General features: G+C 36.4%; 1 protein-coding gene across 3 annotated transcripts; it reads left to right on the forward strand.

Annotated features, from left to right (window-relative positions):
- The first annotated feature begins 422 nt into the window (after window positions 1-422).
- On the forward strand, window positions 423-16,102 carry LOC110378549 (protein rolling stone). Of its 3 annotated transcripts, none has more exons than XM_064043633.1 (6): window positions 423-686; window positions 11,163-11,313; window positions 11,572-11,780; window positions 14,548-14,712; window positions 15,268-15,495; window positions 15,869-16,102. In XM_064043633.1, the coding sequence occupies exons 1-6, from the start codon at window positions 638-640 to the stop codon at window positions 16,015-16,017; spliced, it is 951 nt and encodes a 316-aa protein (XP_063899703.1). In that variant the 5' UTR covers window positions 423-637; the 3' UTR covers window positions 16,018-16,102. The 3 variants fall into 3 exon arrangements, with proteins under 3 accessions (XP_063899703.1, XP_021193541.1, XP_063899704.1); XM_021337866.3 differs by having other exon boundaries at window positions 428-686; window positions 14,566-14,712; XM_064043634.1 differs by lacking the exon at window positions 423-686 and adding an exon at window positions 1,313-1,572.
- Window positions 16,103-17,748: the final 1,646 nt, after the last annotated feature.

Consider the following 17,748-nt stretch of genomic DNA (forward strand, 5'->3'; position numbering starts at 1 on the left):
GTATTACAATGATTCTTGGTATAAAATTGTTACGTAAATAAAAAATGTTTTTTTTTATTTTGGTATTTATTTGAAGTCGCGTTTTCGTTCGGATTTAGTCAGAATAATACTAACATCATATGAGTAAAAAACGTAGTCGGTAACTAGGTACTGGTAGCAAATAAGTTTGTAGTTCATGTTAGCTGCAAGAGCGTTCTAGTTCAGAAATTATAAATTTTTGCGAACTGTTTATGTACTATTTTTATATCTTTCTTTATTGACTTGCCCCAGTTCTTATAATTTGTTGAATAAATATTTGGCTAATGGATTTATTACGTGTATCTTTCTCCTGTCAGTAAATATTTGTACATCAGATTGTGGTGATGCAGCTCGTAGCCGGTAGCGGCGAGCGAGCCGGAGTGGCGTGGCGTGGTGGCGCGCGCCGCCACTGCGCATGCTCGCCACCGCCACTGTTTGCACGCTGCAGTCGCGGCCACGCGCGCCGCACACCACACGCACCCATGCATAATACACCATACTAAATAAAAAAACATCCATCGGAATTAATCACGAAACCTAAACAAAAAATTATAAATAAAAATAACATACAATTTTAAAAATATCTCCAACGAAGTGCATAATAATATTAGCTGTAAAAATGTGCAAAAATGTTGCTATGGTGCCCATGAAGAAGAGTGTGGACTCAGGTGAGTTTGATAAGAATTCCTCTTAGATTTACGCACGGTTATCGTACGCTATAGTATTAATTAACAATTATAGGTTTTATATTGTTTTATCCTTGTCGATACGAAGAATGTGAGAGTTTTATGGTTCATATACATAACAATCGTTAGTGCTTGTTTCCGATGTAGTTAACTTAAATACCATTATTTCCTTCTAGTATCGGATTTGTTGCTAATCGGACGCAGTGAGTTTAGCAAGTTTATAAATATTTTCTGTGATAATGGTGACAATCAAAAGCGTACTGCTTCATGCACAAGTTTTTATACGTGTTTGTATTATTTTTCATTTAAAATGTAAGCATTAGTTAATTAAGTTTCTATTTATTTTTTGGTATAAGTAATCTGTCCTTCGTGTTCATACGTGGTAATAATAAATAAAAAATTTCATCATTATGGGTCAACGAATAGTTTCGCGAGGCTAGCCAATTGTTTTAAATTAGGAAGCCATTTGTTCGTATTAAGTGTCATGTGGGACTATTAATCGTAACGTCGATAGTTGAGGCGCGGTGGCATTGATCCGCTGAGATTGTTGCCGGGACCGAAGGAGCCACTGATCGGATGAGTTAATTGTAATGGAGATCGTGTGAGGACGGTGCTGCTGTATTGACTGTGTCGGCTCCGCAGTGTCAGCCCGGCAGCCCGTACATGCGCACACCCGCTCATTTCAATGCACCGCTTCCCTTTTAAAAACATCGCGATACACGAATCGTACACATTCTTCGGAGTTCAAAAACAACGTAATGCGAACTTGTAAACGTTTTTAATAGTGTGGTATTTTGATACGCCGGTCGTTGTAACTGATTACTTGAATCCTGAACCAGAAAGATGAAGTTGCCGAAATTGGATCTATGTAAGTGTTATGCCGAGTTATATTACAACTCGATTACTATATTTGTGTAGGGAATGTAAATAGTCTCAAATGATTCATGCACGTGTAATGTAATTGCATTTTTACGCATTATTTAAACGCGTGAGAATAATAAATAAATTATATGGGTATCACGATAATGTGTGAATACCTTACACGTCTGTATTATAAACATGATTTGTGTTTTTTATTTCCTATAGAAAAGTGTTCTATGTCTATTTTTCATTCCGTGCGTGTACCTATTGAAATCTGAAACGTTTACGAATACGACTTTGGTAAACAAGAACTTAATTGTGACAATATTTGCTACAGTTCTCGAGACTCGAGGTTAACTCAGAAAAACACGCCTGTATTTTTGTATTTTGTCAAATCTTTGTAGACATTAATACAATCAAATGCAGGCCTTCGTACGTCACATATTTGAAGTCCTTTGTGAAACGTTTTACACGACAAGACGTTAATATCTATGAAACGAATGAATCGTTTATGTCATTGTTAATGAATGTAATAGAAAAATTACAAGACATTCGGTGGATGACGTCTGTTCTCGTAACGATGTAATGTCAATTACGGTCTGTTAATTAGTTTTATAAAATTAAAAATACCCACATTGTATATTTTGGAAGAATATCTCAGGAAACAGGTTACACCGAACATTGTTCAAACCAAAATTATACTTTTTACAGCACTAACACAAATTGTTAAAACAAGTCTCTAATAACAAGAAGAAGTAAATGTTCATGAAATCCTAATTACGTAGTACAATTATCTACTTAGGTATCTGCTTAACAAATTATTGCATTACCAGAAATATGTGGACGTAGGCATTTTAACTTATGTAGACCTTTAAATCTTCCAAAAAACTTCCTAAGTTGCGAAAGCTCCTTAATTCCCAAGAAATTATTACAAAAAAAAAAATTAATTCACAAAAGAAGTCTTAGAAAGACACCAGAGAGATCCATCCATCTTTGCAAGCGATCCATTCAATCTCAGTGCAAAAAGTTTGAAATGATAAAAGTGTTCCAACCCCGGTCTCAAGCGCTTTACCGCTAACCCAATAACCGTGAGCGATTGCACGAACCTTTCAGCGTAATCTCGTTTGTGTGACAAAGCGCTGCAGCGCTTCAGAGATTACAGCCACCCCTGGAGTGAGACAGGTGATGACGAATTACACGCTGTCGTTCATTTGTTTATTTATTTTGGTACGTGAATTATTTACTATACTATATTTATTTCTAGGGTAAGATTACAGGGTGATAGTTTACGTTAGGTAGATTAGAAAACTACTCCAAGCTAGTCCAATATAACAATAAGATTGATGCTATGAAAATGTTGACTTTCCTTCAATGGTTTTGTATTAGAAATTCCTCAAACCGTTATCTATTTATTATGCATTACAGTTTAACGACACCTAGGAAAGAGGAATCAGATCATAAATTGTAAAGTTTCAAAGTGCGAGTAACTTTTATGACATCGTTAAATAAATAAACATTGAGGGCCTTACTACAAAAACTTTAAACCCTGTTTTACACTTGTCTAATAAAATTTTGGCTGCAAAATGAACCATATGTCAACGTCATAATTTGACATTTTTTTAGACAAGGCATAAACTGACGTTTAAAAGTTTTTGTGGTAAGACGGTGAGTGTTAAACGTAAAAGCTTCCTGCGGTCCTTACTCGGACGGTTTATTATAATCGTAACATCGATACTAATGTAAAGCTTTGGTTAAGTTTGATTGCGTTGATCTGATTTGTTCGAGAAATATTTCAGTGTTAAATAGATCATTGACAGACGCTAGGTCTTTTGATCATTGTACCAATCGTACATTAACCTTCCTCTATTATGATAAAGTTGAAAACCTATTGAAGAAAGACAGATTGAGATTGTCGTCTGTATGTAAGAAGGCTCCAAGCTAAGGTATTTTCCCACGAGACGCAGACCCAACCACGGACGGAAACTGTTATATAATACAACTATCCGCTGAATATTTATAAGGATTGTTAGAAGGCAGTAGACAAAACATTCAGAATACCTTAGACTGAAAACATCGTAAGTGTGAACGACGTAATTTTTCAATAAAATAATAGTAGGGCTTTGCAATTTTATCTTTCTTCAAAGTCAGTAAACTAACAGCAAAAATCCATTCTGAGGTTTTCACTCTAAGGCTCCATTGACACGGCATTATAGGTACCTGCACGTTTTGTTTTTATTCGTTATCTATAACATCCAGTCTAGACGATACCTACGCTATGCATTTGAGTTCTATTCTCGAAATAAATATTTAATAAGGTTTTGTGCTAGTGTTGTTGACGTTACTATTCTGATGCAAAGCAATAAAAAAGTCGTCGGCCTACTTTATTGTGCAAATATTTTGCGTCTGTCCTCGCTGACCGCGAATCAATAATGGATCGTGGTGTAAATTGTTACGAAAACCACTCGAGGATTAATTTGTTAACAAGCGTTCAAAAGATTGGTCGCTTATTACATCCGCTATTGTATGTTGTTATAAAAGTCCACACAACAACTTTGCAAACTTAGTGTTTACATCGTGTGTTTGTTGAGCCAACAAAGTTCTCGTAACACCGCAACAAAATAACTCAGGAGTCACATATCAGACATTTTGTCGTAGTCTAAACATAGTTTACCACTGACTCAAAGTTTCACTTGAAACTAAAGACTTCGGCTGTTATTTGTCTTGTCGCCAACCGCTTAGTTCGACATTTACGATGTCGAACAAATCGTTCAATTGCCGTAATGGCCGATAGATAAATCAGCAATGACTGCTAACTCTTTTTCAATCGAAAAAGAAGCTAGCAACAATATATCGATGTTACAATTAAATAAACATTACTTTTATTGCGAACTCTTAAAACACTTCTGAGAAGGATAAAAAATAGAACATATTTAGGTAGAAGTGGTTCGTCATCATTATTTATATCACTGTGTTTTAAGTACAACTTTTATTTCCTAAACACATTTTGTGGGAAATCCCCTTTTGCAAATGAGCTGATTTCTCAGAACCATTAATACATTTACATATATTACCAACACCGATTTATAAATTACAGGATTTTGATATAAAGAATAGACATACGTTTTACCCATCTCAAAATTAAGCAATTTCTTTTTAAATATTCATAAACACCGAAGATAAACACGTGCGAAAAAATCTCCTTATTACCCAATGCAAATATAATGACGTATTACGAAAATATGCCGATAGATCGGCAAGAAGGTCAAAGCCAAGAGATAAACCTTTCCACATCAATACATGAGGCTCGGCTTAGGCACGGTTATTTGGTAACCCAGGTATCGAAACTAGGAAATAATTGTCTGGTAATCATAAGTATATTTTTAGTAGGTTAAGCTCGCGGGTTTACCCGCGTCCCCAAAGAATGAAAAAGAACAAGAAATTAAAAATATATCAAAAAATCATTTAAATTAAACTGAAAAAACACATTTTTCGATCATCAAATATCACATGGGAAAGCCCCCAAAAACGCCCGCTCTTCCAAAACCACCTCCTACGTGTTTTCTTGGGAATAACAAGTAGCACAACAAACCTAGAGATACAAACGCATAATACTTGCTCCGTTCCGTCGTGAGTAAAAAGTAGCCTGTATGTTATCATGATGTGTAAGCTTTATTACTGCCACGTTTCATCAAAGTCCAGTCAGCCTTGAACGCATAATTGAGGACACATCTAAAGCCACAATCTTTCCCATTCATCATATTAGTAAAATCATTACCAAAGGGCAATAGGTTCAATGTTCAAGTTTCTTATGTTAATTTTTATATTATTCATGAAGGAACGCTTTCTTACAGTTCCTATTACGAGAATTTGAATATCCATTAGCATATATGGCATCAAGAATGCAGAAAACTGATTCCAATGTCTGTAAAATGTGTCTCACACTGTTTATTTTATAATGTGACTAAAAAGGCCAACACGTGTACTGCCTAACACTTGTAATATTACCTGGCAATGCGCAAGTTTCAATTATCAAAACTGTAACCGAAATTGACGGTCTGATGCCAAATAGAGACGAACATGCGCCGTTAATTAGATTTGGTCTCTAGCATCTCCAAGTATTTTTGGTACCCTGGATACATAGTCCAACTGTGTACTCAATATTAAATGGTAAAGTAACCCTGTTTTAAGCAATAATGCTAAAACATTTGATTTTTTATGCGACTGAAGAGAGTTTATCCGAAACTTTGCTGAAACTACGGGCGTAGGCCGATATTCTGTAATTAGTTTATTTTAAAACTTAAGTTATGAATTACCTCATTACCATTTTTAGTAATTCACGTATTTTCCTGGATTTTTAGTTATTATAACGATTTTGCTAAGAATGATTTTTGTACGTTCATCCCTTTTCCCTAAAGAGTCCTTGAACGAATCATACCACTTTTTGGTTGAAATACTGTGCTGATTTCCTTCCCTGAAATAACCGTTTTTATCAGCTTGCTTTTTCAAAGGTAATTGAACTACATTGGAAGCTGACCCAAATGAGTAGTGCGGCTTTCATATCGATTTTCTTTAAATACTTCTAGTGTTGTTCTAGTGTGCATTGACCTTTCCATAACTTGTCCATTCATTTTACAATAAGTTTTGCTAATACGTCATTCCGATAATGAAGTGATAAGAGCTTTAGTCTTTCGTTACAGTATTGATCGGGGTGGCTGTGATGATATGATTCAGTTCTAGAGCCTGAAACACAAAAAAAATAGATATAAAATTACTAGTAGAAAATTAAAGTAAGTACTTATGTAAATCAAAACTAATTACACGTTAATTAATGAAGTATAACATATGGAACGCAAATAAAGAATTGAGTAATTTGTATCTATTAGTATAATTTGAATTAAGTAACAAATAGTGTCCAATTATATGATACCTACTTTCAATACTTAATGTGACACAATTTGTCGTAAAGGGTTAACAAGTTATTGATCTCCGCGACCTTTTAACCCTACGGCTTCCAATCTACATTCTCATTATACGATTCATAGGCCGCGCTCTATAAAACTGCACCTGCAATCTTTGGTTATCAAGTTATTATAACTGAAATAATGGTACGTTTTGGAAGCGAGCTGCCGACTGCAACTGTCGACCACACATACCGCGAGTGCAACACTGGCTTATAATATTTACACGAAATCGTTTTGGATAGAAGCGTCAGCAGCACGTGCGGTCGGCGGTTGCAGGTGGCAGCAAGCTTCGAAAACGTACCTTAACATTATATATGTATGACGTTGTACCACATATGTACCTTTTTGTTACGCACGAGTGAATAAGCATTATACACACTTAAACACGTGGTTCCTTCTGCGTGCGAGCAATTGTTCGGGAGGTCTGTCCGAAACTATCATATTATCTAGTTCTAGATGATGATTTGATGAACAATCATCTCATGTTTAGCGTCACAATCTGAGAATGATGATTGTGTCTAATATTGTGAGAACCTGTCTTGAGTAGGTAATGTCTTGACTACTTACCTTAACATTTTGCAAAATTACTAGGTACTTAATATAACTATCTACGATCATCGCTAAGAAATATATAAGTACATATGTGCGTTTGAATATAAACTTCTGAATCCATTCAAACTTCCTCCAAAGATGACCCAAATAAGATATGATCTTGTAATAATAATCGTTTACCTTGCAGTAATGTTCTTAATGTACCTTAAAACCCTAAAAACGCTACCCTTTAAAACGCTTTATAGTTTTTTTTCAGTTAACTAATTGTGTAGATACATCCACCAGTCTTACGTGAATGACTCAATAATGAGGGTAAACCTTTGCCGTGTGTACACTAATAGAAGATTAAACAGGTCAGCTGAGCTGTGACCTAGGTTCAACAATGGCGGGTCAACGCTAACTTATCTAATTAAGACAGTTGCGAGCCACCGGCCCTGTGCAAATTCATATGCAAAACTGGATTGTAGACTATACCTACCCGCCATTTTACAAGCGTCCCGAGGGAACAACTTCCCGGCGCTGGATAAAAAATAATCCGTGTTGTACTCAATAATAGAGTAGTTTTACAAAAATCCGTTTAGCAGTTTTTGCGTAAAAGAGGAGTAGGCTTCCATAATTTCCCGTTAGAAGACTTTGTTTTCACAATACATGGCAAGTACAGCAGATGGCCAGAAAGGGCAGGTCAAAACTGCACGTGCGAAGCCTCACAAGTTGATTTTAATTATCCTTTATAGTTTTTGTAGGGAGAGTCCTAAGCGACAAGCCATACTTGGGCTAAAAAAGTAATTATTACTTACCTAGATACAAAAACTGTGTGGCTAATGGAGCATGCGGTGCGTCATAAATTCATGGTTAACAACCATGTACGCTGATAAGATTTACCATGCGAACAATTGTATAATAACGACTGCCTATATAGCGAATTCAGTATTATGCAATATAAATAGGAAAACTGAAAATGTATCGTAACTTATGATAACTTATATTAAAGTAGACCTAATTGGTAGGTTCAAAATGTGTGTGAGAGAAGGCCTGTGCCCAGCAGTGCACTTCGAAGTTCGTTTGTAACTATTATGCATAACATGACTTAACAACCCATGCAAAATACATAAAAAGATCTTTAACAATACGTATGCAAAAGCAACACGTGGTACAATCATACTGTTGCAAAATGTATTTATTTATTTACACCTCTAACCTACCATTACAGGTTTATTTTTAACCTAATGCTATAGACATAAAATAATTGATAACTGCGCACTACATCCAGCTAAGAGTTCAATCATACTGATTGTCCCAAAAAAATTGAGCAATCTAGATTCGACACAGGTAGACAAATCTATATAACGTTGACCGACCTCGGCTTAAACGTATAGCATGGCCGAATTTGTTCCCACTTAGTAGTACTAGGGCATCATAAGATGAAGGATATAGCAACGAATGAATTAAAATGTATGAGAACAAGGCTACCCCGGAAGACAAGCCGTCTGCAGGCCGTCTAGATAAACAGTCATAGTGCATATAAATATTCATTCGTTATACACATTGTTGCAATGCCATACGAACGTAGTTCGTGACGGATGCGTGTATGGTAGGTACTTTGCATACTACATTCATAAAATCACGGTAATTATCCTCGAGTCAATGGAGTTTCGATTTGGTTTATTTATAGTTTTGGTTAATGAATTGATTCATTTATTATGACATGATACTACATACACATTATATTATATGCCTCCGTTATATGCCTCCCACAAAACCGTCTACACAGTTCGACTGTGGGTCTTTGAGAGTTTTTTGTTTTGTGCTAAGGCGTATTTGGGACATTATTAGGTTTTTTCATTCATTTATTCATGTTCTAAATCCAATAAGCAACGATGAGCATGAGTTCCTTCATAAAAGTCTGGAAGGAAGTGGAATGTGTATACCTAAGTCATGCTTCGAATCGGTCTATAAGAATATCGATAATATTGTTGAAATGTTATCTACAATTCCAAAAGTAGGACATATAAGAGTTTATGTGAAAAAAATATGGGATCATGAAATCAAAGCTACATTTATAAAGTTTCAGAATAGAACGATACTCTTTCATTTGATCTTTTTGTTGAATGTAGTTTATAGATGTTTCATGTTACGTAACCATAGACTGACATGTATCGTCATATTGAAAGACTTGCAATATCGGAGAATAATATAAATATACTTGGATATATTTCTAATACTGCTTTCATAAAATGTACGCATCATTTTAACCGTTTCCTATCTCCCAAATATGTATATGTATAACATGAACACGAAGAAGTATAGACCTATTCACAAACGTGTGAACTACAGCATGTTGTGCAGGTACGAACATTAATGGGCACATTTAAACAACAGTTTCAATGTAGAAGGTTTATTGATGGTCCTGCATGGCCAGATTACTATCTCGAATGACAGTGCCACCCAGCCAACCGAGACGAAACCTCAGTTTTATTCAAACTAGTCTGAAACAGGCCCCATTGATAACACTATGAATTCTCATTCACAATTAATGCATACTAATAAAATGATGGCCATCCATATAGCGTCATTTATGTTTCCACGCCATTGTCATAAAATTCTTTGTTTATATTATGCTATGCTACTGATAGACAGTGCAAAAAGCATTGAGAGCATTTATCCATTTGGCACAAATATAAGGAAATAAACCGTTTTATTGCTTCATCAGTTTCGATTTAATTAATTAGCAAGTCATTACAATATTAAGCACTAATTTATTTAGAATATTAACGACTTCTCTGGCTTTGTAATGCCAAGAACATAAGGAGTAGCTTCGAAGGTAGGAGAAAGAACTTTTGATAAAACCGCTAATGTAATGGCATGAGCCAAGACCCTCATGGCACTCGGGCCGGTCCCTCGCGACCTTGTGTACTAATTAGTAATTATTCTGCGAACAGTTGGTGCACCCACTCGCTGCTCCAGCCAATCGACGCAGGTGGCTCACAATTTGTTGTGCATTGACCTCGCTCGCTAGACCCATCGTGGATATCTACATCAATTAAACTAAGACTGTTAATCTCCTCCTGTAATTCATGTAGCTGATACTCGAGTAGACAACGACGTATTCATTGCCGCATTGTACTTACCTACGCCAACATTAATGCGCTTATTTATGAGCTTATCACATTTGCCGATACACTGCTCTAACTTATAAATCTCAAATAATGTTCAAGTTAACTTTCATTCCGTTATCTGGTGAACTGATTATAATGGCCAGTCATGAGGAAGACAGTTTGATCTGATTTAAGCGTTTCTGCATTGAAAGGATCGTTGTTGATTATAGTGAAGTGTTCCCCTCCGTCGTTATCTCATCATCGGACCACATAACGTATTCTTAATTAATGCCTTTATTGATCGCGTGCAAAACACAGCAAGCGTCGCTGTGTCACGTGACCACATGCATACCGTGCTGTACTTATACGAAGTTATAAAAATAAATTCATGTATCTCAGAAGTAGTACAGTTCCAAAAGTTTTCAAAACTGATTAAATATGGTCAATTTAAAGAAACGCTCCCCGCGTAATGTTATCGGTGTCAAGGTGTATGTCGCCCCAGGCTTGTGAACAAAACACATCGATGTCCATTAAATTTATTATGAACGAACGGCAGGAATAGAGACGAGGTGCCTGTATCATAAAATCGATCGTCCACCACTCACGCAGTCTCATTGAACGGTGGTACAATTAGAATTTATGTTACGATGTATGTAGACGTACTGTTGTCAACGTATAAAACTAGCTCAGTACCTAGTGCTTCTTAAATTGCTTTTTGGCCGTTAAACTTCCACTGCATACGGGAAATGTCTGCCCAAGCTTCAGGTAATGTTCGTATTCTCTAGTTATCATCGGAATTGTAACTTTAGACCTGTCCAGATATACTTTACTGTAAATGAGACCCGCCGCCCACTGTCAGTCATCATTTACTTAGGGTCATTCTGTTTCATCCCAACCTTTCTAACAATAAGCATAGCTTATATCTAAATGCGACTGTCACTTTCACTTAGCTTGTCGTACCCTTATTAATGTTTGTTTGTCTTCCACAGCTATCCAGAAGTCATGTAAGCCAGCTATGCTGGGTCGCATGTGGCAGGCGAGCCGGCGGGCGCTCAACCTTGAGCACAGTCCAGCTCATCAGTTCGCCTGCAGTCAGTGGCAATCCAGTCCACATCCCTCCACAGTCTACCTTATATACAGGTAATCTCTAAAGCTGTTTCTATATTAACTGTCTTTAACTATGTGTAAAAAAATTTAACATCTTCTAATTTAAAACTAATGTCTGAAAAAAAAACTTTGACCTAGTTTTTGCGTAAGAATGTGCCAGAATTAACAACGTGTACACGCGTAAAATTGTATGAAAGGAAACATTATTTTATTGCATTGTTTTTCTTTCTACTTCCACTTGACGATCATAAACTTTATGAATATTTACTTATTTATTTGTTTACTTTTCAGATGGTTGTTTTTCGTGTCCGTGGTGTCGATTGGCGTGGCCAGCTTCTCTTGCCAGCGATTGCCGCGGCTGTACGAAGGGCCTAAGGTGGAGCTCAACTACATGAAGTGGTTCATCTACTTCACCAACTGGGGCTACTTGCTGATAGCACTGCAGGCTGGACTCGCGCTAGCTGTCCTACATCGGTACAGAGCACAAAAATTCAACTCACGTAAGTGGTTCACACTTTTTGAAAAGTTAATATAACAATGGCAGGTGGATTTTCCAATGTGACGTATAATTTATTTTCTGGATTTGGGATTTAAATCTGAAGTCTAGCAAAGATTCACGCAAAACCATAATAATACAGAAATTATTTCCATATTTTTTACAAGCTTTTCACTTCAGGAATTTTGTTTTCGTATCCGGAATTATAAAATAAAATAACGATTGCGAGGTACATTTCCATGTAAAACTATGATTGCCGTTTCGTTTACATCGTTTGTACAAATGACGTCAGTATAAGCCTATATCCAAAGCCTCATGATTATATAATAATATAAATCACAAGTTCTGATAGCCAAGTAATTATTACTATTAAAACATGACTTTTTATTTATGATTCTGTTACAATAATACTTATATAATATTACGTCTCACGTAAATGCAAGCGTCAGGATGTTTTAGGTATAGGTTGTGTTTCTGAATTCTTTTGGGTCCACTGTAATCATGTCGATCCTTGATTCTTCTCAATCGATACCGATTATGCGGAAAACGTATAAGCTTTTTAACATGATCTGAGGATTTATTTTAGAAGTTTCGGTTATTGTCTTGTTACTTGAAAACCTGGATTTTTGTAGGAAAATAAACACTTATCGGATATTTTATAAAAAGTACTGTATAAGGAATTCCATATATACTTGGTCATTCACCTTTTATCGGAACAAAAGTTACATGTTAAAAATCAAACTTTACTCTTTAATACCTGAATACCTCATCTATCTTCTCAACACTTAAGGCATCATAAAATATTTAACGGTTCTCTGGAATACCACGACAAGATCTTACTTTAGGACTGCATTCACGAGTCATTATCACCTGCACAAGAAAATGCAGTTTGTTACAATGTAACGAAGCAATATCAAGTTCAATGACACATCTACACTAGACTTTGGTTCCACTGAGCTTGCATCAGTAACATAACTCATACGTAAGATGCAAAAGATATTAATGTAAATAGGTATATATTTCGTTCAAGCGATACGTTCTGTCTACGTCCTAAAAACAACAAATGTTCCATTAAAAGATTCCACACCAACAAATTAAAAGTCAACTATGAATCAACTTCGAAGAAGCAAATAAAAAATTCATAAACATGTTGACGAAAACAACGCTGAATGAAACTTGGTTTAGTGATCAGCTTGATTTCGGAGTCTTTTTCAGAATATACTTTTAGCTACGGATTTAATAACAATCGTATTCCTTAATAAACCTCCAACTTCGCACACTGCGGGTTCACATTTTTTTCTGTTCGAAATATCTCGAATGACTTATACCATTCCTCAAAGTATTTAATCACAAAATGTATTAAATTCTTCTAATGTGGCTGAAACAAGTCACAGTAGCTCATATTTTCATACGTCTTTCATTTCCTGTGTTTTACCTTCTATTCAAATAATTCTGTGCTTATATATTTCTTTGAAATTAACGCGGTTTTCATCTATCAAAGATCAAAGAGAAGCAGGACGAATATAAACGCAAACAAAACAAAATCATAAACATACAGAACGCCGTAAATTACTCCAGCTAGTCTCATATCCGTAAAATGCAATACCTGCAGCCATGCGACGTATAGTAATGTTCTACTGCCATGTTTACTAAACAATCTTGGCGCATATCGATTTCCGTTGCAAGATTGAACTGCAGGAGCAAATCAAGTGAATGACTTGAGATTTTCAATTGGCGCATGATTTTACGGAATCCATGAACTAGTTCGCTCTGACATTGCTACCAATTCTGTGGTTGCTTGTAAAACTACAGGACTTATAGAGTTTTGAACTCATTAATAAGGCAGTGATAGAAAGTGCAGAGCACACTGTTGCCGGGTCGAGCTCGTCAATGTCAAGTGAATCGCGTGGGTGCGTTTATTACACAAAACGGTTTTCTCGGACAACGCTACTCCTCACGCGAATCAATTAATCTGAATCATTGAGTCGCATGTCGTCGTACACATCAAAATGCTCGCTAGGGATCGATTGAACACGTGTTTTGTTTTTCGTCACACTATGCGTTAAGAAGTCTAGACTGTTCATCAATTGAGATGAAACCTCCTAACAACGTTATTGGTTCGCTTTGTCCTATCGTATTTGTTCTCATCGATACTTGTCAAGGGCAATCATATTCAAATAAAGACATTTGGATAATATTTTGGTGCACGCTATCGACGGGGGTCATGATCGCTTGATTGGTAGCAATTTCGCGTCAATTAAGATCAGAGTGGAGCAGGCCCGCTGTCCATTGTGCTTCAAATTATCCTTATTGGTTCCTCATTCCGACTGAGCCCAGTCCGAGTATTATTCGCAGCTATTGTTGAACGGTTGAGACGTTGTCCACTTCAATACCAAGTGCCAGACAATTGTGTGCGACATAAAAGGATTTATACAAACGGTCACTTTCGTTAACTCGCGCGGATACATGGCTGTGGATAATACGGTCTCTTGTATTGTTGGATACGAACACGTTGGATATCGTATTCTATTCGATTCAAACGAGGATTACAGCTGAGCGAAGCTTTTATTAACAAAATAATGGATTCTGTTACGTAGGGTTTACATTACTTGCTAGTCTTATAACTATGTAGAAATGTTTTTGACTAAATAGAAATGATCTGTGGAAACAATCTAACACAATAACTGCTACCAAGGAGATTTTAACAAATTACAAAATCTATTTTACTAACTAACATGCATGTCTAAGCATATCTTTACGTGTGTTTATAGTCAACCTACGTTTTGCAGCATGCGAAGAGGACGAGATCCCGATACCATTGGGTCGGCGCGCGCGCACACCGCTGCTTTGCCGAGCCTACTGGCTCTCACATAACATTGCCACGGACTTGGCTTTCGTCATCTCGCTTGTTTATTGGGCACTGGTACATGATCCTAGTAAGTACTAATTATACCTATGCTATATAATTATATGCACTTTTGTAATTAAAAAAACTTGGTAGATGTTCTCACGTTTTATTATTTCACTCACGGGTGGCTATCTCCAGCAGGTTATTTCTAAGTTATGCTAAGGGTCTTAACACAAGTGATATTTAACAATATAAGGCACGTAGACTTTCGTATACTAGCATATTCTCCCACCCAAAGAATCAGCTATCTACGTCATGATCGTGATGTGTGGCTGTTACAATAAAATTACGGAAAAACATGTCTTTAATTTTGGTTGATTAGATATGCGCCTTATAAAATTGTCATAGCTTCTAACACTTAAGTGAACAATATAACTTTCCGGTAGGTACAAGTAATCCAGCTGTCTACAAATTGATATTAATGTATCGATTTATTAAAATGGTCCAGCTCCTGTTTCAACTGATTTAACAAACCGACATCCAAAAATAGTACAGGATAACGTAAAATTTTTCTTCGAAGTATCGTATCAAATTCGATAGGTACGTCACTCACTAATTCTAAAATCAAAAATCTCTTTTGCAGAAATCCACGAGGTGAATGCCCTAAACGTGCTGGTTCACGGCGGGAACTCATTGTCTATGCTGTTGGAGCTGGCAGTGACGTCACATCCCGTGCGAGCGGCGCACGCGCTGTACAGTGCAGGCGCGGGACTCGCGTATGGAGTGTTTAGCGCGTTTTACTGGGCTGTTGGTGGCACTGACAGGATTGGAAGGCCAGCTATTTATCCGGCTCTAGATTGGAATAAACCTGGTAAGGATTATTTTTGATTCAGAAACTCTCATATAACCTTACGGATGCATCTTAAAGGCATACATCATAACGCAGATCGTCTACAGATGCAGTCAGTTTTTTTTTTAATAAGGGCAAAATGGTCAAACTATTTGTCTTTCAAAAACATGCCTTTCATGCTGCAGAGGTGATAAAAATAATTAAGATGTTAGATATTTATTTATTACGGATCCCAACTTAAATTAGCAAATATTATAAAAAAAAATTGTGCCCCACATAGGTATCATAATTTTAGTTCTGTTAATGCAATCTTAAACTGTATGTTCTAAGAAGGGTTTCAATCCATCTTGAGTATTTACACAAATAATGAATATTATTATTTTCTTCCACCCAGGCTCAGCATTCGGCTTCGTGGCCCTCTGCGCAGTGGTGATGGTGTTCGCGCACGCGCTCGCGACGTTCGTGGCGGCCGCTCGCACTCGCCTCGCTTCGCGCATGCGTGCCCGCAACCACGCCGACCGACTCGCGCTGCCTACGCACTGATCGCACGGGAAACTGCACTAGTTGTTACTTTCAACGTGCTTGGACATTTTATTTTTCGACTGTCTTATTCATAGTGAAATTCTAATAAGCCTGTAGTGACAAAACTTTTTTGTCTTTGAAAAGAAGGGACGAAATAGTTCGATGGCCAAATAGGTTTTCCCCTGGTATGCCACAGACTACACAATATGAAATCCGCGTATCTGATACGCCACGCGTGTCAGGCGTAGATGGCGTGCGTGGGTTACACGAATGTTTCGTTTCTATGAATAAGGTGGTAGGAAAATAAAGTTAAGAACAGTGTAAAGATTTTTCCGTAAAAACAAGCTGCGATTACGCCCTCGTGAATCACTTTTCTTGGTCAAAGTGTGCATTTAATCCCAGTGACAGTGCCTTTTTTTGCAAAACTTTATCGAAAAGATGGCAATTGACGTAATGAAGTTATTGTCACATACAATTATCAGTATAGATTTCATTTCCATCTTCATTAATTTAAAAAAAAAATCATTTATCGGCAGAAAAGAACATATACTGGCACCAAAATCGTCCCAAATGGCTTATACCTAAGTTCATTAGTATATTTGACGAAGTTGAGCGACAATAGTGTTTTTGTCGCTTTTCTTCAAGAACTTCAGTGTAACGTCTAAACAACTTAATATTAATTGAACCTGCTGCTGCAAGTTGTACTAAGAGTTTATACATTCATGTTAGATATACCTGTGTTTACGTCTGCACAGTTCTTATGAAAAATCTCTTTTAACGTAATAGTCTTAATGTTTACACACGTAGTTTTTATATTAAAACTGCGAGCATAATATTATAAGGCGTAAGCTTAAGTTATGCAAAACTATAAAAGAAGCTATATTTTCATTTCAATAATGAAATAGTTGGAATGCTTAATTGCTCAGTTCAAAACATTCCTAGCTTCATACAGGATTTGTACACATCAAATATAGGCATGTACTTGTGTTTATATTACTACGATTGTAAAAACATCCTATGTGTGCATTCATGGATGTTCAAAAATGTCTGCCATTATATCGATGGTCAAGTACGGAAACGCAACTGCAAACTTTGACAAACGCCTTCAGGGCAAACATTTGAAAATAAAAACGTCATTGATTGGTGACCCGTTTTACACAATTTTTGCAAAAATTGCAGTTGCGTTCTTGTTCATACAGCCTTCGATGTATAGTGAATTAAAAGAAACCTACTTATAGTACCTATATATTAGGTAGTATGGGAATTGCATGCAATCAATAATATTGCATTAAATAATATAATGAATATTTGTGAATCGCTTTTAGATAAAATGTCGAGTGAATGAGCCGTTGCTTCTTAATACAGTAACTGCATTATCATTTATGTTCGACTTAAAGCATTCCTATTTTTCCAAAGAAACTTAGCATTAAGTCAATGGTATGTGCATTGCACCTTTATTAAAAGTGGCACCTGATGTAATGTAGTGCCTACAAATTGTACTTTAGAGAATACTATCTGTTTTGAGTGCAAAACATTCGAGCACCGTGACTTTTATTGACCAAAGTTATCGAGAGTAAAAACCTATTGTTTTGTTTTGTCATGAACTTTTGAAAGGTACATAAAAATATGAAAAATAACGAAAATTTTCTTCATAACTTTAGTAATTTTATACTCCTGAAAACTATAGGTCAAAAAAGGTTGGCGTGTTTTATTGTAAGAGGCTATAGAAGTCAACCTCATTGTTGTAAACTT

This window comes from Helicoverpa armigera, chromosome 3 (assembly GCF_030705265.1).
Source record: "Helicoverpa armigera isolate CAAS_96S chromosome 3, ASM3070526v1, whole genome shotgun sequence".
Lineage (NCBI taxonomy): Eukaryota > Metazoa > Arthropoda > Insecta > Lepidoptera > Noctuidae > Helicoverpa > Helicoverpa armigera.

What these genes read in the sequence shown, in the direction of transcription:
- LOC110378549 (XM_064043633.1), top strand. Translation starts at nt 638, where the DNA reads ATGTGCAAAAATGTTGCTATGGTGCCCATGAAGAAGAGTGTGGACTCA. An exon ending in ACAGTCTACCTTATATACAG is followed by an intron (nt 11,314 to 11,571) that starts GTAATCTCTAAA and finishes TTTACTTTTCAG; the next exon opens with ATGGTTGTTTTTCGTGTCCG. An exon ending in TCTAGATTGGAATAAACCTG is followed by an intron (nt 15,496 to 15,868) that starts GTAAGGATTATT and finishes TCTTCCACCCAG; the next exon opens with GCTCAGCATTCGGCTTCGTG.